Here is a 20921-nt window from a genome sequence, read left to right as displayed (position 1 = left end):
TAAATATTTTTTAAAAATCTTTAAAAAATAATTACAGGATTCTCTATCAGAATAGTCATCTTATTTAGTTGAAGTTTGTTGTCTTTTGTTTTTCAAAACACACATTTAATGAAACCAGAACAAACAGATCTGGCTCTTGGTACTAGAATTTTAAATCAACATTTAAAATTCTCATACTTTGCTATGAAAAATTCTGTAAATTTTTATCATGCTAAAATGAACTCCAAGAACTCTCAACTATTATATGGCACCAGAATGTCATTAGATATTACGTGAAATAAACTAATCATTGCTGTGGTATTGTAGAAATTTCCATTGTAACAATGTTTGACCTGCTTAATTTCTTTTTGAAGGGAACACTGAGGCAAATTATGCTTTAGTGCTTGCATCCATATTCAGATTGACATCCTAGGCGATCTCACAACTGTACCCCAAAGGAAAGATAAAAAGAGTGAATGTCTGCACTCACTTTCATTTAAAAGACTCATACATGCCATATATCCCTATAAAAGGGGAAATGTTACACAAATACTAGGGTACGATAGACACAAGATATATTCAACACAAAAATCCTGTGAGGTAGCTATACTGTTTCCCAGGTTTACAGATGAGGAGACTGAGGCTCGCCTTACTTTTACCCAAGGCCACGCAGCCGGAGCTGCCCCTAAAAGTCTGGATCAAGTGTAGCTCTAGAGTCGGCTCTTGGTTTATTATGCTGTTAGTTTTCCTGCGAGCAAACTTGAAATTGGCATAAAAAGTTATCTGTTTTTTCTTAAAAGTTTATTTAAATGTAGGAGTGTCAAATACTGATAGTTTTGGCTTTCTAACTGGCTTTAGAGTCTTTACTTCCTTTTTTAAAACCTTGTACAGGGCCTGGCACTGTGGCACAGTGGGTAAAGCTACTGCCTACATCCCATATGGGTGCCAGTTCAAGTCCCGGCTGCTCCACTTCTGATCCAGCTCTCTGCTATGGCCTGGGAAAGCGGTGGAAGATGGCCCAAGTCCCTGGGCCCCTGCACCCGCATGGGAGACCTGGAAGAAGCTCCTGGCTCCTGACTTTGGATCGGCACAGCTCCGGCCATTGCAGCCATCTAGGGAGTGAAACAGCAGATGGAAGACCTCTCTCTCTCTCCATCTTTGCCTCTCTGTAACTCTTCCTTTCAAATAAATACATAATTTTTTTAAAAAAGGAAAAGTTTACTAAAACAGTAAAAAAAGGACAAATTTGTACAAAAGTAATAAAGTACATGTGATTCTTAAAAACAAACTTTGTACAGTTCACAAGACTTGCAAAAGCACCGTACATCCAAAATTCCTGAAACAGGGAAAGTTTCTGTTAACTTTATGATCTTAATAATCACATACTATGACCCAACAGTGCAAAACACTCCAACATGTAAGCAAGGATATTACTCATGTCTCTAATAGTCATAAATTGAAAACATCCAAAATAATTATCAACACAAGAAGGACTGACTAAATAATGGTGCATTCCCACTGTGCAACCAGTGCATGAGTATAGACTAATACAGAAAAGCATTTGACATACTGTTTCAGTGAAATTCAGGTTATAAAGTAGTAAGATCCATTGTTATAAATGTATTCATGGGTAGGGATACATACCAAACTAGAAGGTTATTCAGCAAAATAGTAACTGATTATCTCTGGATAGTGGGATTATCATTGACTTAATCTTTTATAATTTTAATTTTTTTTTTTTTTTTTGACAGGCAGAGTGGACAGTGAGAGAGAGAGACAGAGAGAGAAAGGTCTTCCTTTTTGCCGTTGGTTCACCCTCCAATGGCCGCCGCTGCAGCCGGCGCACCGCGCTGATCCTGGCAGGAGCCAGGAGCCAGGTGCTTTTCCTGGTCTCCCATGGGGTGCAGGGCCCAAGCACCTGGGCCATCCTCCACTGCACTCCCTGGCCATAGCAGAGAGCTGGCCTGGAAGAGGGGCAACCGGGACAGAATCCGGCGCCCCAACCGGGACTAGAACCCGGTGTGCCGGCGCCGCAAGGTGGAGGATTAGCCTATTGAGCCACGGCGCCGGCTCTATAATTTTAATTTTTCATAAATACCTTTATTATCACAAAAATAAATCAAGGATTTTTTGCTTCAAGGATAAGAGCACAGTGTGTCCTAAAAGAAGGAGCGGTATTATTTAGCCACAAATGAAAGGTTCCATAGCTAAGGGCATGAAAACTAGCATACATAAATTCAGTACTATAGAATCCAAAGGTTTCAGGCATCTCTTCCAGAATTAGCTAAGACAGAAATTGACACAGACCTTCTTGAGTGTAGGTAAGCCTGAGCAGCAGTCATGCCTGGAAGTTGGACCACGTCCTCTGAATTTGTCCCTTGGCACTGCAGAGCAGATTCAGTGCAAGGCAGTGCAGTGAGTCAGCCGATAACTGAAATCCATTCCCCTTTCTGCTCGTTGTTGCCTCTAAAACAGCACTGTCCAATAGAACTTCCTGCCACAGTGGAGATAATTCTCATGCTATCCAGTAAGGTAGCCACTAGCTACATGTAGCTATTAAACACTGGCCATAGGACTTGCTTATCACAGCAACTAAAATGTTTATTTTAATAGAAGCTTAAAGAGCTGCATGTGCCTAGTGGCTAACTTATTGGACATCACAGATGAAGAATGTTTCCAGTATTCCTAATAACATTGTAATAAATCAAGAGATGTCAATTTAAAGCACCAGGAGGGATGAGTGTGTGTGTGTGTGTGTGTGTGTGTGTGTGTGTGTGTGTGTGTTTGGTGTAATTGGTGTGACTGGGGACATCCAATAAAATGTAACTGTTTTTGGTAATGTGAAACATGTTTCCAGTATGAAAACACCTTTGTTATTAAACAACTTCTTAATCATCAGCCCTAATTAGTGGGTCATGTCCAATTTCATTATCAGATAAATCCTGTTTCTCTGTCACATTTTCTGTTTGTAACTCAGTGTTACACGGGAGATCGGATGGAGTTCTGAGCTTATGGCTTTGGCCTGGTCTAACCCTGGCTGTTGTGGGCATTTGGGAAGTAAGCATCCATTCCAGTGGATGGAAGATAGTCTCTCTCTCTCACTGTACCTTTCAAGTAGATGAAAATAAACATTTAAAAAAGTTTCATATTAAATGTAAGCATTTTATATACATGTTTATTACTATAGTCCATAAATTACATATGTGAAACATAAATTAATAAACTTGAAAACTATTCAACCTTAGAGAAATATAAATTTAAATGTATTATATTTTAACTATAAAAATACAAAAATTTCAAGATTTACAATCCCATCTTTTGACAAAGTAGGAGGAAATTTACTATACTATAGGTATAAAATATAACTAGATACATCTACTTACAAGGCAGTTTAAATATACAAAGTTAACATAGCATTTCTGCTTCTGGATGTAAGAAAAATTCATTCATTCAGCAAACCTACCCAAAAACATACTGCATGTATTAAGATGTTCACATAGCACTCTTGGTAATTGAAAAAAAATCAGCAATAACTTAAATGTCCAGTAGAGGAAGTGTTAACCATAGTACATCTATATAATCCAGCAATTCAGAGGAAAAATGATTTTTATACATTAACACAGAAAGACCTGTAAGTCATATTACAAAACAATTATAAAACAGTACATGCATTTATTTATTTTGTTAAAAACCTACATTTTATCTGTCTAAATTTGATTAGCACAAAGAAATGAACACAGACTTTTCTTGTTGAGGTAAATCTGGGAAGCCAATCCCGCTTGAGAGTTATAGCGTGTACACCTTCAGTCTGTTCTCTAAGTGCATTTGTTCCTTCGCAGGTGAAGAGCAGATGCAGTGCAGTTAATGCGGTGACTGAGTCAGCCCTCAACTAAAATTTCTTTCTCTTTCTGCTTATCATAGATAGAAGAAAGTCTGTAAGGGTATACACCAAAGTGTTGACAACGATCATCACTGGGAAAAAAGAGCCGGTTTGGGGTAGGAAGGTAAAAGGAGCATTTATCTTCTAAATTCCTATTTGAGTCTTTGTTTAAGCAAACACATAGTCATATTCTCAGACTCATGCTTAAATTCTCCTGGCAAGGGGCCGGCGCCGTGGCTCACTTGGTTAATCCTCCGCCTCTGGCGCCGGCATCCCATATGGGCTCCGGGTTCTAGTCTCGGTTGCTCCTCTTCCAATCCAGCTCTCTTCTGTGGCCCCGGGGTGACAGTGGAGGATGGCCCAGGTGCTTGGGCCCCTGCACCCACGTGGGAGACCAGGAGGAAGCACCTGGCTCCTGGCTTCAGATCAGTGTAGCTCTGGCCATAGTGGCCATTTGGGGGGTGAACCAATGGAAAAAGGAAGACCTTTCTCTCTGTCTCTGAATCTCACTATCTATATATCTACCTGTCAAATAAATTAAAAAAAAAAAATTCCTGGCAAATCCCAGATCAGTTTTTCTCAACATGCTAGAGTACTGACTATTCTCACTCTACCTAATTAAGTGTTATGTGCTCCTTTCAGAATTCAGTAACACATTTAAATATTTAACAAATAAAACATATTGATGATGTAAGAAGAAAAATCTATATTTCCTGTGTTCAGGTGACTGACAACTACCATTTTAGAAAACAGAAAAATCAGCGGTCCAGGTTTTGTATGGGTAAAAGGAATTAGGTTTCTCAGCCTATAGATGTGACATTCCTACCTTGTGTAAATAGATTCTTTCCACTGCAAGGAGAGCCACTAGCCACATGAAGAGTGAGAAGCGTATGACCAATGAGAATTCAGAGAGCCCAGGTACACAGCGTGCGCCAGAGAGCCAGTTCCAGCTTCCTTGGGAACTCAGACATAATACTAGAATCTTGAACTAGCATCCCAGAGAGCGCCACGTCTTCAGTAAGGTTTTGCTTCCACTCATGGCGCAGCCCCAGAGAGGCTTGTTTCACTACTCCTAGGATGCTCCAACCTCCTTCAATATTTGGCACATATATGGGCTTTCCAGCCATGTCTCTTAGGTTGAAATTCTTCCCCCTTCAGACAGACAATCGATTTTTTTTTTTTTTTTTGACAGGCAGAGTGGACAGTGAGAGAGAGAGACAGAGAGAGAAAGGTCTTCCTTTGCCGTTGGTTCACCCTCTAATGGCCGCCGCGGCCAGCGCGCTGCGGCCACCACGCTGATCCAAAGGCAGGAGCCAGGTACTTTTCCTGGTCTCCCATGGGGTGCAGGGCCCAAGTTCTTGGGCCTTCCTCCACTGCACTCCCTGGCCACAGCAGAGAGCTGGCCTGGAAGAGGGGCAACTGGGACAGAATCTGGTGCCCCGACCGGGACTAGAACCCGGTGTGCTGGCGCCACAAGGCGGAGGATTAGCCTAGTGAGCCGCGGCGCTGGCCCAGACAATCAATTTTTAAAAAGCGTTTCAGAGCCGGCGCCGTGGCTCAATAGGCTAATCCTCCACCTTGCGGCGCCGGCACACCGGGTTCTAGTCCCGGTCGGGGCGCCGGATTCTGTCCCGGTTGCCCCTCTTCCAGGCCAGCTCTCTGCTATGGCCAGGGAGTGCAGTGGAGGATGGCCCAAGTGCTTGGGCCCTGCACCCCATGGGAGACCAGGAGAAGTACCTGGCTCCTGCCATCAGATCAGTTTGGTGCGCCGGCCGCGGCGGCCATTGGAGGGTGAACCAACGGCAAAAGAAGACCTTTCTCTCTCTGTCTCTCTCTCTCACTGTCCACTCTGCCTGTCAAAAAAAAAAAAAAAAGAAAAAGAAAAAGAAAAAGCGTTTCATGTCGGGCCGGCGCCGCGGCTCACTAGGCTAATCCTCCGCCTAGCGGCACCGGCACACCGGGTTCTAGTCCCGGTTGGGGCGCTGGATTCTGTCCCGGTTGCCCCTCTTCCAGGCCAGCCCTCTGCTGTGGCCAGGGAGTGCAGTGGAGGATGGCCCAGGTGCTTGGGCCCTGCACCCCATGGGAGACCAGGAAAAGCACCTGGCTCCTGGCTCCTGCCATCGGATCAGCGCGGTGCGCCGGCCGCAGCGCGCCGGCCACGGCGGCCATTGGAGGGTGAACCAACGGCAAAGGAAGACCTTTCTCTCTCTGTCTCTCTCTCTCACTGTCCACTCTGCCTGTCAAAAAATTTAAAAAAAAAAAAAAGCGTTTCATGTCTAAGTTACAGACTAATTAATACCTACTTTTCAGGTTTGTTAAGAAGATGCACAATAATATCTGTACAGACCCAGAACAGCAGTGATCCACTTAAAGAGCAATCTACTTAAACATGGTTATCAAGAGTCTGACACAGGTATGCAAAGTTTTTATTGTCAGCATAGTACATTATTCATGGGTGCTGTCCAGCCATCTCCAAGGACAGCGACTTTCCCTTGGAGGACGCAAGCATGTCGGGTGCCCGAGGAAGGCTCAGCTCATGCCTTCCCTGCTTTTCTGTCTTCCCCTTCCTCCCTTTGCATCAGAAGCCCCTGCCTGCCATCCGAAGTGTCCCTTGTAAGCAGTCCTTGCGACGGACGGGTGCTGCTTTCGTCCTCCTTATACAATCGTTGGCACGGCTGGGACTTCTGTGTCTTCACAAGAGTTTCCACTCTCCCCACCACCACCAGCAAGATGGTAGCTTCATTAATTGGCTTATACTAGGGGTAGGTCAGTTTGCTGGGGATAAGAAAAGGTTGAAAACCACAGCAAACAAGACACAGGCTAAATAAGCAGCAATTGCTATCCAAAACCTTGGGTCTTTCAGCAGTGCCTTATCAAAGCAGCTGAACACAGTGTAACCTATGGACATTCCAGCAAATCCGCCTGCTATGTGCGCCGCAAAGGACACCTTTGGAGAAAAGATAAGAAAGGAGGGGGGATAGAAGTAAGTGAAGAAAATATGCATGACATATTTCACTTGCACCTCTCCTACTCAAAACACAAACTCTGTCACAGTCGAACAAAAATTTAAGCCTAGAGAACTGACACTGGCATTGTGATGTAATAGGTTAAGCCTCTGCCTGTGACGCCAGCATCTCATATGAGCATGGGTTCAAGACCCGGCTGCCCCACTTCTGATCCAGCTCCCTGTGAATGCACCTGGGAAAGCAGCAGAAGATGGCCCAAGTGCTTGGGCCCCTGCACCCATGTGGGAGACCTGAATGAAGCTCCTGGCTCCTGGCTTCAGCCTGGCCCATCCCTGGCTGTTGCAGCCATTTGAGGAGTGAACCAGTAGATGGAAGATCTCTCTCTCTCTCTATCACTGTAATTCTACCTTTCAAATAAATAAAATACTTTTTTTAAAAAGCCAAAACTAAAACACAAGTGATAACATATAATTATTCAAACAAAAACTACCAAATTAAAAGATGAATCCTAGTGAGACTGAAAGCATCAATCTTCTTTATGTTATACATTCAATGGGCTGAAATTTTCATCACTAGTCTGCAGCCTGCTCTTTTTCCTCTGTGAAAGGGAAATCCTTTCTCTCCTTTGGAATAGTCCCAGTAGGGTAGGGCCAGTGGGGTGGAGCCCAGTGGCCAGGGAGAAGGAGAGGTAAGTGAGGACAGTTCCCAAGTCTATTTTCCTTAGGAATTTTCTTAACTTACAAATGGAAATTTGACCTCAATCACAGAGTTATAACCCCTACTTTTTGATGGGCAATCACTTTTTATTTTTAGAAAAGGAAAGACTGAACTCACCGGAGACCCATTTGCAGGGACAAAGAACCTTCTGTAGAGAGCAAATCCCATGTCCGATACAACTAGAAGGAAAAACACCTTGATGAAGCCCAAGGGTCTCCATAACAGTGCACCAAAGGTCTTTGGTTCCCCCCAAATAATAATATAGTAATAGTAATAGAAGTTATTGAGACTCTGCTGGGTGCTGTCCAAAGGGCTCGTGAATCCTCACAACCACCTCTTGAGTAGGTGCTATCATCACCCCACTTTACAGACTTAGTCATTCATCACTGACATCCGCTGTGTGCCAGGCACCACTCCAGGCAGTAGATGTCCAGCATGGCAGAGACCAAACTGCCCTGCCTCATGGCGCTAACGGTCTCATGGCAGGAGGCAGACAGGTCAAGTACAGCGCGTCACATGGCACTAAGTGCTCTGGAGCAAATACAAAGAGGGGAAGGAGTGTTGAGGATGCCAGGAGTAAGAAGAGGGGCAGGGAAGGTCCCTCCAGGCACGTGACATGGGATGCAGAGAAGGGACCGGGCCTCGCTGATGTTAGAAGCAGGAGTCTTCCAGGAAGAAGAGCAAGCACAAAGCCCAAAGACAGGAGTGTGCTTGGTGTGTGAGAGGATTCCAAAGCAGCTGAGCAGGCGGATCCATGGTCTTCAAAGCAGTATCAGCATCACCTAAGAATTAGCAGAAATGGAAATTTCCAGACCCTCCCTAGACCTGTGACCCAGGAACTCTGAAGATGGAGCTCAACATTCTGCATTTCAACAAGACCTCCAAGTGATTCTCAACTAGGGTTAGGGATAAAGCAGCAAGCGATGAGGCCAGAGACATAGCAGAGGACAGATCCTGTGAAATAGACTATAAGGGAGCAAGAACAAGAGCATGGAAACCAGCTGGAAGATTGCTCTGATTGTAGCTCTCTACGTGAGTGCCAACGGTTCCATTTTATACGTAAAGACTGCTCCGCTTGGCTGGCGCTGTGGCACAGCGGGTTAAGCTGCGGCCTACAATGCCAGCATCCTATATGGGCGCCAGTTCGAGTCCTGGCTGCCCCACTGCTAATGTGCCTAGGAAAGCAGCAGGGGTGGCCCAAGTCCCTGGGCCCCTGCACCTACATGGGAGACCTGGAAGAAACTCCTGACTCTTGGCTTCAGCCTGGCACAGCCCTAGCTGGTGCAGCCATCTAGGGGAGTGAGCCAGAGGATGGAAGATCTCTCCCTCTCCCTCTCCCTCTCCCTCTCCCCCTCCCCCTCCCCTCCCCCTCCCCCTCCCGCTCTCTCTCTCTTTGTTACTCTACCTTTCAAAAAGAAAAAAAAAAAAAAAAAAAAAGAGTGCTCCACTCTCATGCACCGCACTGAGGCACTGACTAATCACCATCAGGCGTTAGATAGGCCAGGAAAGGAAACACGCCCACATTCTGTGGGCCTCTCTCAGCTCTCGCTGCAGAAGGAGCTTCCAGGTCTCCCTGCCTCGGCCTACAAGAATTCTGCCCTCTGTGTGCCATGCTAGGAAATTTCTCTTTCACACTCTACGGCCACCCTCAACTCCCTGTGCTCTGCTAACTGAGCCACTGCGTCCCGTGAGGTACTGAGACCTAGTCCTTGCCTTTGGGGAAATGGCCGCAGGGACCATGTGTTCTGGCCATGTCCCCTTTCAATACTGTATTGACGCTGAAGTCACTGCACAGAAATTGAGGTTGAGCAAGTATTCAATATTAATTTAATTGTACATGACTCTCCCACGCAGTGCTGGACAAATGAAGCTCTATCACACTTGCAGGCATTGGCATTTCTGGATGCAGCCTGAAAAACACAGGGCTACAAGAACATAACAAAAATTCTGCTCCAGAGAACAGGGCAGACTTAACTGGAAACAGTTGCTTTTGGTCTAGAAGTCCACAGTAGGAGTCCCCCTCTCCTACACTGTAGCCATCAAAATGTCAATGTCTTGTTTATCCCACTAGGGAGCTGCCTCTCATCTCTGCACGTCTTTCCTCAGGGGGGAGTTGCTCCTGGGTTGCTACAACCTCTAAACTGGGACTTTTTTTTTCCCACCTAAAATGAAGCCCTTATTGCAATAAACCAAGTCATTGTCCCCGTTAAAAATTCAGTACTCACTTTAAGAGTCACCTTTATATGGATTTTTTTTTAAGGATGAAAATGTGACATTCCCGTAACTTTTCTCAAAAGGAAACTCAGTTGCTTAGTTGGAAAACACATCCCACAACTAATGCTTGATGAAGAAAGGGTCCTAAGCCCAACTGTCCTTCACATAAAGAATAATATTGAAGAAAAGACATTCACTATTTAAAGCGAAACAAGGGGCAGGTGTTTAGCCTAGCCCTTAAGACAACTGCACCCCACATCAGAGGACCTGGGTTCAACACCCAGCTCTGGCTCCTCACTCCAGCAGGGATCGTGATGGCTAAAGTGATTGGGCTCCTGCCACCTATATGGGAGACCTGGATTGAGCTTCTGGCTCCCAGGTTTGGCCCAGCCTAATCTTGGCCATTGTGGACATTTGGGAAGAGAATTAGTAGATGAGATCTCCCTCTCCCTCTCCCTCTCTCCCTCCCTCTCAAATAAATAAACAAAGCAATACTGTATATGTTTCCAAGAAAATGGGTTCCAAATAAAAATATATTGGTATTCCTTGATTTGTATTTTATGAACCTAGTGTTGCAACTCTTCTCATTTTCAATCCCAGGGAAACCAGACCAAAGAACTGTTAGAAATAGCATGTGCCAGGAGCTGGGAGGGTTCCCATGAGCATATCCTGTGCACTCACCAAGAAGTCTGTAGGCTAACTGTGAACAGGCACCATCGAGTGCCGTCAGTACTTGCTGAGGAATGGCGTCACACTACATAAACTGCCTGTCCTGCAGCACTGAACAGTATTAAAAGACGTCTGTTGAGCCCATTTTCTTATTAATGGCATGAGGTGTATTTTACAAAGGTCACTGATAATCACCTAAAAGAAGTAGATTGACTGAAGACCCGGGTAACTTGGGGAATAACGCTGGCTCCTTCGTTGGTTCTGGCTGTGACTCCTAACAACTTGGGTGGGGGGTCTGCTCCTACGGGGGGTCTGCTCCTACAGCGGCTCTGCTAGACCCCAGATTCTCCCCCTCCTTTCTCTGCTGGCAATGTCCCGCTTGCTCTCTGGGTAACATGTAGAGAGAAGTATGCACAGTTCAGTATAAACAGGTAAATAATTTTATCTCCAAGTGAAATCATTGCTGTTTTTACCAATAGTTCAACACCTAAATGTAGTCTGTCCCATAGAGGTAGTGACCCTTGGTCCCATAATGTGGATGATTGAACTCTTGATGCCAATTAGCAGAATAATTTTTTCTTACTTTGAACAGTCAAAAGCCTAAGCTTTATCCAGTGTCACTTCTGCCTTGGCTTCGAAGTCTGACCTCAGGGCCCACCCAGGGTGGCTACAGCTGGACTGGAGGAGGTCCATGAACACAAGCCCCCAGCCCACCTTTGCTCATCCCTTCTTCTAGCTTGCCTGGCCTGCCAGCATCCCAAATCTATCCTTGCTTTCAGACTCGGCTAAAATTCCTCTCTCTCACCAGGTGGGGCATCCGTCCTAAATTCCTTTTAGCATGTAGTTCTAGAATTCTCCAGGATTCCAAAAGACTCAAATTAGATACCCTCCCCACTCCTGGGCCTCTCTGTTCCTTGGCCTCCACTCTCTTGTCTTCCATACCCAGTCACCACCTCTGGCCTTCTGTCCTAGATCAATTTTGTGTTTGTTTGTTTGTTTTTTAATTTGAACATTTAAAAACTAAGAAGAAGACAGGCTATATCAGTGGTTTCTGAGCTTGCCCTTTGCAGACAAAATCATCCACAAATTCCAATGTAGGAAAGAGGAAAGCCTAGCATGTGAGTCCTCTGGGAGGCCACTGTGGTTGAAGCAGAGGAGAGCACAGAGCGCTACTTCCTTAGCCCACAGGGAGATAAGAAAAGCAAGAGCCCACCACTGAAGCACCCCCAAGAACCACCGTAAGGTCTGTGCAAACGCCTCCATTCACCCCTTTCTGGGTAGGGATCCGAGGGACATTTCCTCCTGACCCAGGCCAGCAGTCGTCCTCACTGACAGTGTCTGGGAGATGTGAAAGGCCCTCGGAAGGCTGAGCAGCTGCAGGGGGAGGTGGGAGGTGTTCACAAAACACACTTACTTATAAGGATGATGATCAGTAGTCTGATAATTCCAAAGGCAGGAATCATTTCTCGAAAATTCTTGCAAAGAGATAAATAATGATAATATAAGCTATCTATTGGCAGATGAAACCTCAACTTCACACCCTCTTCATCTACTTTCCATTTCATTTGAGTGTCAGATATTTGCAAAACAAAGCATGAGTTTTCCGATGGACTTGGGTACAGCACCAGTGCACTTTGAACAAACTGAAACATGATGTTTCATTTCATGACATAAACTAGATACAGTTTTATCAGCCAGAAACAACCTAAGTAATACAAAACCAACACTTAACATGTTGTTAAAAAATAAATGCTGTCAAACTAAGTCTAATGGGATATTTACAAGTTTGCTTTGTTAATATCCGTTGGATATTTCTTCATCCTCTATCCCAGTGGTAATTAGCAAAGACGCTAAAATGAAGGAGACTTCAAAAGAAAAAATTAAATGTTGTTCAAAAAACATTCGGTTTTAGCTTTGAAAAACCATAGTGCACCTTCAATAACCCTTGTGTCACTACAAAACTGTACAGAAATTTCTCCTTTTACTGAATTACTACTCTCTTTTCAAGTTAGCAACTTTCTTCTCAAAAAGTAAAAGTGCTGAAATAGGCATGTTTACTATCAATCATTTTCAAGCTCTGTAACCACAACCTACAGCAAGAAATAATATACACTGGGGCCGGCATTGTGGCATAGTGGGGTAAGCAGCCGCCTGCAACGCTAGTATCTCATATGGGCAATGGTTCAATTCCTGCTGCCCCATTTCCACTCCAGCTCCCTGTTAATGCTCCTGGGAAAGCTGTGGAAGATGGCTCAAGTGCCTGGGCCCCTGCACCCACATGGGAGACACAGAAGAAGCCCTGGCTCCTTGTTTCAGCCTGGCCCAGCCTCAGCTGTTGTGGCCATTTGGGGAGTAAACCAAAAGATGGAAGATCTCTCTGTGTGTCTCTCCCTTTCTCTCTCTCTCTCTGTAACTGCCTTTCAAATAAAAATAAATACATTTCTTAAAAAAGAAATAATTTAGATCACAATTCAGTACACACATAAATCGAACCTACTTACCCATATCAGACATGATACGCTCTGATTTTTTTAATTTTGTTGAATTTTTGGCCACAATCCCTTAAACTAAATTCACAACAACTCAGAGTTGCAATCCAAAGTCTAAAAACCATTTTGCTAAATGACTTCTGCATTTGGGGCAATTTTATAATCATTTGATATTTTTTTCTCCTAGAGCACTTTTAAAGTATACCTATAAGGTTAAAGGGCTAAGAGCCAGTCAGGGTTTTAGCCCATTTTAAAAAGCAGTTGGCATTTGTACCTACTGCTCATAGCAGTATAAAAATGATATGCCAACTTCAGGGGGCAATCTGGGAGAGGGAGAGAGAGAGAGAGTGATCAAAATGTGAAGCCTTCATCCAGTAAATCCACTTCCAGGAACTTCTCTTACAAAAAAAAAAAAAAAAAAAAAAAAAAACCACACAGAAATACAAAACGATAAAACATTCTTTACAACATTCTCTGTAAATATGAACAGCTTGAGTCACCCCACGTTGTTTTCAAGCAGCAATTCCCTAAACAAATCAGGACCCAGCTCCATACAGAATACTCTGGGGCACCTGCCAAGACTGACAGCAGCTCCGTGCTGGCGAGGTGAGTGGGTGGGCAGCACCCCACATCAACATGAAGCACAATACAAAAGCACTTCCATGTTTCTAGTAGTAGCATCACCAGGGTTTTGAATACCAAGAGAAGGTCTGAATGGAGATACAATCATCAAACTTAACAAATACTATATGGAGGACCTTGACTTTACATTTTTTTTTTAACTTAAGCCATTATTTAGTGCTCATGATATTAGTGCTCATCAGGCAAAAAAAGATGAGATGGGCAAGGTGGACGGTTGGTCCTACGATTCTTAGAAAGCAGATGACTGCTCGTAAGCACTGGTCGGTGAGGACTGCCTGAACCAGTTCTGTTTTAAAAAGAGACCAAGAAGTCCACAAACTCCATTTCTAGAGGTCTTACCACCAGAACATTCATAAAATAGCCTCCTATCAGAGCGTAGACGCCTCCCGAAGCGCCCACGAGAGATTTGAGTGGGTCAAAGATGGAGCTGGCAAGGGATCCTGCGGGAAGAAAACAGGCACGATCAGACACGACGAATCGCGGAAGACAGACCACGGTGATGTTTCCGAGAACAAATTCACTTTGTCCCTTCCGTAATCAGTCAGCTTTTTGTTACTCTAAAATACTTGAGAGGCGCCACTGAGGAAGGAAGAAGGCTTATTGCATTTTACAGTTCGAGGGTTCGGGCCAGATGGGACAGCCCCATTGTTTAGGCACCTGGCGAGGCTGGGGCTGGTGGAGGGACAATCTCAGGTGACCCAGGCAGCAGAGGGACAGGAAGTGAACTCATCTTCTCCCGATGTGGCCTCTCCTGATAGTGCCATCACAGTTCAGTCCTGGGGCTCCGCCCAACCCACTTCCCAAAGCCCCACCTTCACATGCCATCACAGACTAAGCTCCATCCTTAATCCATCAACCATGAACCCATTCATGTTAATGTAAGACTTGGGCTGTGAATAAGCATCTGCATGACTTTGGGGCGCCAAGTCCTGTGCAAAACCTAACCAGGGAAGTACAACTCTGTAGGTTGACTACTACGATTTTTCCGAAACAAAGCAGGCAGGGACAGAAACGCAGATTCTGGAAGCAGAATTACCAGTTATTTAACCGCACCTCACTTTCCCTACCTGCAAAATGGGGCTATTAATAGAACTAAACTTCCTGAGTTGTTCACAGAAGTAAACTATCTATCTATCGATCTACCTACATATATATATATATATATATATATATATATATATATATATATATCGATATCACCTAACATACTTTTTTTAGCTATTACTTTGAAATATCTCACGCATTTAGTCAAAAACTATCACAGTATCTGAGACATGCCAACATTTTATCTCTCATGGAACCAGGATGTGGCCTCAGAATCCTTCTCAACATACCATTCAATCCTATTCACCAAGCAAGTCTTAATGTATTTGCTAACCCAATCCAAAAGCTCCTGGACTCAAACAAGGCTTTACAAAACACCTCATTCAAAGCTCAGATGTTCTCTCTCTTCTGGTTACTGCTAATGCTTAGTCTCTGCCTTCCAAGGCCAGGTCTCCTTCCTTCTGACTCGATACAACACCTACTAGGGGCAACAAAGTGTCTGACTATAGGAATCTTACAAAAAGGTGAGTAAACTATTGTAATAAAAATGCAGAATATAACAACTACTAGGATCACAATAAATGACTGCACTGTGGAAGCTTGTAGGAAGGAATGCCTTTCCCAGCAGAGGGTGGAGGCTCCGTTAACGTGAGGAAGGGATCTGGGTGGACATCATGGGAGCAGGCACTTAACCTAACAGTCAGGTCAGTCCTTGGAATGTCCACATCCCATATCAAGTGCCTGGGGTCAAGTTGCAGCCCCACTCCCAATCCCAGCTTCCTGGTAATGCAACTGGTGGACAGCAGATGGTGGATCCCTGCCATCCACGTGGGAGACCCACTTGGAGTTCTGCATTCTAACTTTGGTATGGCCCAACCCTGGCTGTTATGGCCATTTGGGAGTGAACCAACAGACAGAAGATCAATCGATCAATCAATCAATCTCTCTCTCCCTCCCTCCCTCCTTTCCTCCCTCTGTCACGCTGTCTTTCAAATAAATAAAAAGTAAATCTTAAAAAAAAAGTGAGAAGATTATTATTCACACAATACCAGTGCCACTGACTTTCTAAACTAGAACATTTCATAATCCACAAAGTACTAAAACACTTTCATATAGGATCAAAGTGCCTCCAAGTAACTTAACTGAGTTCCAGAACAAACCTAAAGGTTTATAAGAATACAAAAATATCCCACAAGCTAAAATATCTAGCATCTGATCAAAAACTATCAGGCATGCAAAGAGGCAGAAAAATATGGCACATTCTAAAGAGAACAATGGATCAAGCAAATAAAATCTGCCCAGAACTGACTCAGAAGTTAGATTTAGGAAAGGCATAAAACAATTATTATAACTCTATATTCTATGCTCAAAAGTTAAGCAAAGGCATGTAAGATATAAAAGGGGCTCAGATTAAATGTCCAGAGATGGGGGCCAGTGCTATGGCATAGAGGATAAAGCCACAGCCTGTAGTGCTGGCATCCCATATGGGCGCCAGTTCGAGTCCCAGCTGCTCCACTTCCGATCCAGCTCTCTGCTATGGCCTGGGAAAGCAGTAGAAGATGGCCCAAGTGCTTGGGCCCCTGCACCCGCATGGGAGATGTGGAGGAAGCTCCTGGCTCCTGGCTTTGGATTGGTGCAGCTCCAGCAGTTGCAGCCAATTGGGGAGTGAACCAGCGGATGAAAGACCTCTCTCTTCTCTCTCTGCCTCTCCTTCTCTCTCTGTATAACTCTTTCAAGTAAAATAAATAAATCTTGAGCCGGCGCCGTGGCTCAATAGGCTAATCCTCCACCTTGCGGCGCCGGCACACCGGGTTCTAGTCCCGGTCGGGGTGCCGGATTCTGTCCCGGTTGCCCCTCTTCCAGGCCAGCTCTCTGCTATGGCCAGGGAGTGCAGTGGAGGATGGCCCAGGTGCTTGGGCCCTGCACCCCATGGGAGACCAGGAAAAGCACCTGGATCCTGGCTCCTGCCATCGGATCAGCGCGGTGCGCCGGCTGCAGCGGCGGCCATTGGAGGGTGAACCAACGGCAAAGGAAGACCTTTCTCTCTCTGTCTCTCTCTCTCACTGTCCACTCTGCCTATCAAAAAAAATAAATAAATAAATAAATAAATAAATAAATCTTAAAAAAAAAACCTTCTAGAGATGAAAACAATGTCTACAATGAAAAAAAATAAGCAGTGGGTTCCATGGCAAATTAGATACTGCAGAAGGAAAGATCAGTGAATGTGACACAGAAAGAGAAACTACTCAAAAGGAAACACACCAGAGAATGTTTGCTAAAATAAATAAAGCATCTATGAGCCATGGGACAATTTCAACAGCTGCTATCTTCATGGTTCTCACTGAAGAGCAGAAAAGTTAGTTAGGTACAAGAAAAAAAATGATTGAAGTTTTTCCAAAGTTTGATGAAAATGATAAACCAACAAATCCAGGAAGCTCAACAAACCCCAAGCACAAGAAACATGAAGAAAACTCCATCAAGGCACACACATACAAAAATCAAATTTTTCAATGGAAACAGAAACCAATAGAAACCTTTTTTTTTTTTTTTTTTTTTTGACAGGCAGAGTGGACAGTGAGAGAGAGACACAGAGAGAAAGGTCTTCCTTTGCCGTTGGTTCACCCTCCAATGGCCGCCACGGCCGGTGCACCGCGCTGATCTGATGGCAGGAGCCAGGAGCCAGGTGCTTTTCCTGGTCTCCCATGGGGTGCAGGGCCCAAGCACCTGGGCCATCCTCCACTGCACTCCCTGGCCACAGCAGAGAGCTGGCCTGGAAGAGGGGCAACCGGGACAGAATCTGGCGCCCCAACCGGGACTAGAACCCGGTGTGCCGGCGCCGCTAGGCGGAGGATTAGCCTAGTGAGCCGCGGCGCCAGCCAGAAACCAATAGAAATCTTAAAAGCAGCCAGCATAAAAAGACTCATTTCAAACTGAGGAATAAAGACGTGGATGATAACAAATGGTCACTGGAAGTGATACAAATGACAAAACAGCACAGCAATAAGAAAAATACTGTCTCTGAGGACTAACCAGGCCATTGGAACCCAAATGGTTAACTCTGAACCTGCTACAGCAGGACCCTGAGGATAACTCTGAGGCATCACCTTGCCTCAGAGTGACTGCATGACTCTGACCCTCGCCCCTCCTTGCCAGGGCAGTGGGCTGAGAAGACCACACGGTGTACATCGCTGATGCTGATAAACCCCACTCACGGAGCTTTCTGCTTCTCCAGACCCTGCGGGCGTGGGTCCCTGCAAAAATACACGACAGGGAGCATCAAAGGACATCTGCCCTCCCCTAGACTCCCTGCCTACTGTCCAGGTGCTGTCTCTTCTACAATAAAAGGTTTGGACCTACATCCGTTATAACCCTACCACTGTCAAGCTTGACTGCAACCCCTAGGAAAAGTGTTCAGAAATGAAGGCGAGGGACAGGCGCTCGGCCCAGCAGTTAAGACACCACTTGGGATGCCTCCATCTCCCATTGGAGGGCCTGGGTTCAAGTCCTGATTCTGCACCCAATTCCAGGCTCCTGCTGAGGAGCACCCTGGGAGACAGCAGGTAACAGCTCAAGCACTTGGGTCCCTGACACTCACATGGGAGACCCGGCTGCAGTTCCTGGCTCCTGGCTTTGGTCTGATTCAGCCCTAGTCAGTTATTGTGGGCATTAGGAGAGTGAGCCAGCAGATGAGAGGTTTCTCTGTTTCTCTGTGTTTCTACCTCTCAAATAAATAAATATTCAAAAAGAAAACAAAAGTAAATTTTTTTTTTCAGACAAAAGCTGAAAGAATTAATAAGTGGGGCAAGCACTGTGATATTACAGGTTAAGCCACTGTCTACAGCATCAGCATCCCATCTGAGTGCTGGTTCAAGTCCCAGCTGCTACCTGCTCATGTGCCTGAAAAAACAGCGGAGGATGATCCAAGTGTTTGGGCCCCTTCCATCCATGTGGGAGACTTGGATGAAGCTCCTGGCTCCTGGCTTTGGTCTAGCCCAGCCCTGGTAGTTGCAGCCATTTGGGGAGTAAACTAGGGGATGGAAAATTTCTCTCTCTATCTCCTTCCCTCCCTCCTTCCTTCTCTTCCTCTTTTGCTGTAACTCTTTCAAGTAAATAAATAAATAAACCTTTAATTTTTTTATTTTTAACAGGCAGAGTAGACAGTGAGAGAGACAGAGAGAAAGGTCTTCCTTTTTCCGCTGGTTCATCCCCCAGTGGCCACTGCGACTGGCGCGCTGCAGCGGGCGCACTGCGCTGATCCAAAGCCAGAAGCCAAGTGCTTCTCCTGGTCTCCCATGCGGGTGCACCTGGGCCATCCTCCACTGCGCTCCCGGGCCACAGCAGAGAGCTGGACTGGAAGAGGAGCAACCGGGACAGAATCTGGCACCCCAACTGGGACTAGAACCCGGTGTGCTGGTGCCGCAGATGGAGGATTAGCCTAGTGAGCCGCAGCGCCGGCCTAAATAAGCCTTTAAAAAAAAGTTAATAACCTACATATCCATGCAATAAATACCACTTATACCAAAAATATAAAATATTTTTGCTGATAAATCCAGGAAGCTGGATTTGCTGATAAATCCAGGAAGAGATAAATCTAACAAAATAATCTGCCAGATCTAAACACTGACATCTGAAAAACACGCTGCAAGGAATTTTGAAAGACCTAAATAAATGGTAGGATATACCTTGTTCGTGGACTGGAAGATTCACTTTTGTTAAAATGTCAGTTCTCCCCAAGATCTATAAATTCAATGCAATACAAATCCAAATCCAAGACGATTAATTTTTGTAGAAATCGAGAAGCTGATTCATGTGGAAAAGCAAAGAACCTAGAATAGCCAAAAATGTTTGAAAAAAAGCAAAATTGGCATGCTAACACTTCCTGCTTTCAAGACATACTGGAAAACAACGGTAATCAAGAAAGTTTGGCATTGGTGTAAAGATCTATAAATACATGAGTAGAACAGAACAGAAAGTTCAAAAATAAACACACACATGTACAATGGACAGCTGATTCCAACAAAAAGATGCAGAGGAATTCACTAGAAAAGGACAGTCTTATTAACAGATGCCACTGGAACAGACATTCACATACCAAAACTGACACTTCAATCCACACCTCGTGCCAGTTCTAAGTGAGTCACACACCTAAATGTAAAGCCCCAAATCATAAAACTTCTAGAAGAAAATGTAGATGAAGGTGCTGGCACTGTGGTGTAGTGGGCGAAGCCTCCACCTGAAGTGCTGACATCCCATATGGGTGCCGTTTCAAGTCCCGGCTGCTCCACTTCCCATCCAGCTCTCTGCTATGGCCTGGGGAAGCAGTAGAAGATGGCCCAAGTGCTTGGGCCCCTGCACCCATGCGGGAGACCCTGAAGAAGTTCCTGGCTTCTGGCTTCAGATCAGTCTAGCTCCGGCGTTGTGGCCATTGAGGGAATGAACAAGCAGATGAAAGACTCTCTCTCCCTCTCTCTGTAACTCTGCCTCTCAAATAATAAATAAATAAAATCTTAAAAAAGAAAAAGAAAGAAAATGTAGATGAAACCTACACAACCATGTGTTAAGCAAAATTTCTTTGATGTAACACTAAAAACATAATTCCAAAAAATTATAAATTATATTTCATCAAAATTTAAAACTTCTGTTTTTCAAGAAAATGAAGTTTTTAAGAGAATGAAGGAGCTAGCATTGCAGCACAACAGGGTAACCCACCACTTGCCATGCTTGCCTCCCCCTATCAGAGTATTGGTTTGAGTCCTGCTGCTCCACTTCTGATCCAGCTCCCTGCTAATGTAAATCATCCACATGGGAGACCAGGATGAAGCTCCTGGCTCCTGGCTTTGCCTGGGGAAGCAGAGGAAGATGGCCCAAGTGTTTGGCACTCTGCCACCCAGAGTTCTAGGCTCCTGGCTTCTGCCTGGCCCCGCCCTGGCCATGGTGGCCATTTGGGGAGTGAACTAGTAGATGGAATCTGTCTCTCCTTCTCTCTATTAATCTGCCTTTCAAATAAATCTTTTATAAAGAGAGAGAATGAAAAAGCAAGCCACACACCAGGAGAAAATATTTGCAAGTCATATATCTGACAAAGGACTTATAATCATAATATATAATGTATATTATTATATATAATAAAGAATATAACCCAATTTTTTAATGGGCAAATGATTCAAACTGACCTTTAGCAAAGAAGACATATATGGGTGGCAAGTGAGCAAAGGAAGGCTGCTCTCCATCACTGGTACTGGGAGATGCAAATTCAGGCTCACTGAGATCTTGCTACATCCTTAATAGATGGGCTGAAATGAAAAAGACTGACCACATCCA

General features: G+C 44.8%; 1 protein-coding gene and 1 long non-coding RNA gene across 4 annotated transcripts in view; one reads left to right on the top strand and one right to left on the bottom strand.

Moving 5' to 3' along the window:
• LOC138850675 (uncharacterized) overlaps nucleotides 1-20921 on the top strand; it is a 50163-nt gene that overhangs the window by 4216 nt on the left and 25026 nt on the right. Inside the window, exons 2-3 of the long non-coding RNA XR_011390769.1 lie at nucleotides 871-3983; nucleotides 6170-6272. This is a non-coding gene — a long non-coding RNA (uncharacterized lncRNA). The remainder of the gene's footprint in view (nucleotides 1-870; nucleotides 3984-6169; nucleotides 6273-20921) is intronic.
• Nucleotides 6268-20921, bottom strand: part of RHBDL2 (rhomboid like 2) — a 51918-nt gene continuing 37264 nt past the window's right edge. For 2 of the 3 annotated variants that reach the window (XM_002715202.5, XM_008265525.4), the window contains 4 exons: nucleotides 13896-13996; nucleotides 11840-11900; nucleotides 7660-7721; nucleotides 6268-6806 (listed from right to left, as the gene is read on the bottom strand). In XM_002715202.5, the coding sequence (XP_002715248.1) occupies nucleotides 6627-6806; nucleotides 7660-7721; nucleotides 11840-11900; nucleotides 13896-13996 (404 nt within the window). In that variant the 3' untranslated portion in view covers nucleotides 6268-6626. Of the gene's footprint in view, nucleotides 6807-7659; nucleotides 7722-7757; nucleotides 8325-11839; nucleotides 11901-13895; nucleotides 13997-20921 lie in introns of those variants that run through there. The other variant, XM_070078725.1, reaches the window with a different exon arrangement.

Source organism: Oryctolagus cuniculus, chromosome 7 (genome assembly GCF_964237555.1).
Source record: "Oryctolagus cuniculus chromosome 7, mOryCun1.1, whole genome shotgun sequence".
NCBI lineage: Eukaryota > Metazoa > Chordata > Mammalia > Lagomorpha > Leporidae > Oryctolagus > Oryctolagus cuniculus.
Note: the sequence above shows the minus strand (reverse complement) of the source record. Positions and strands in the feature narration are given on the sequence as shown.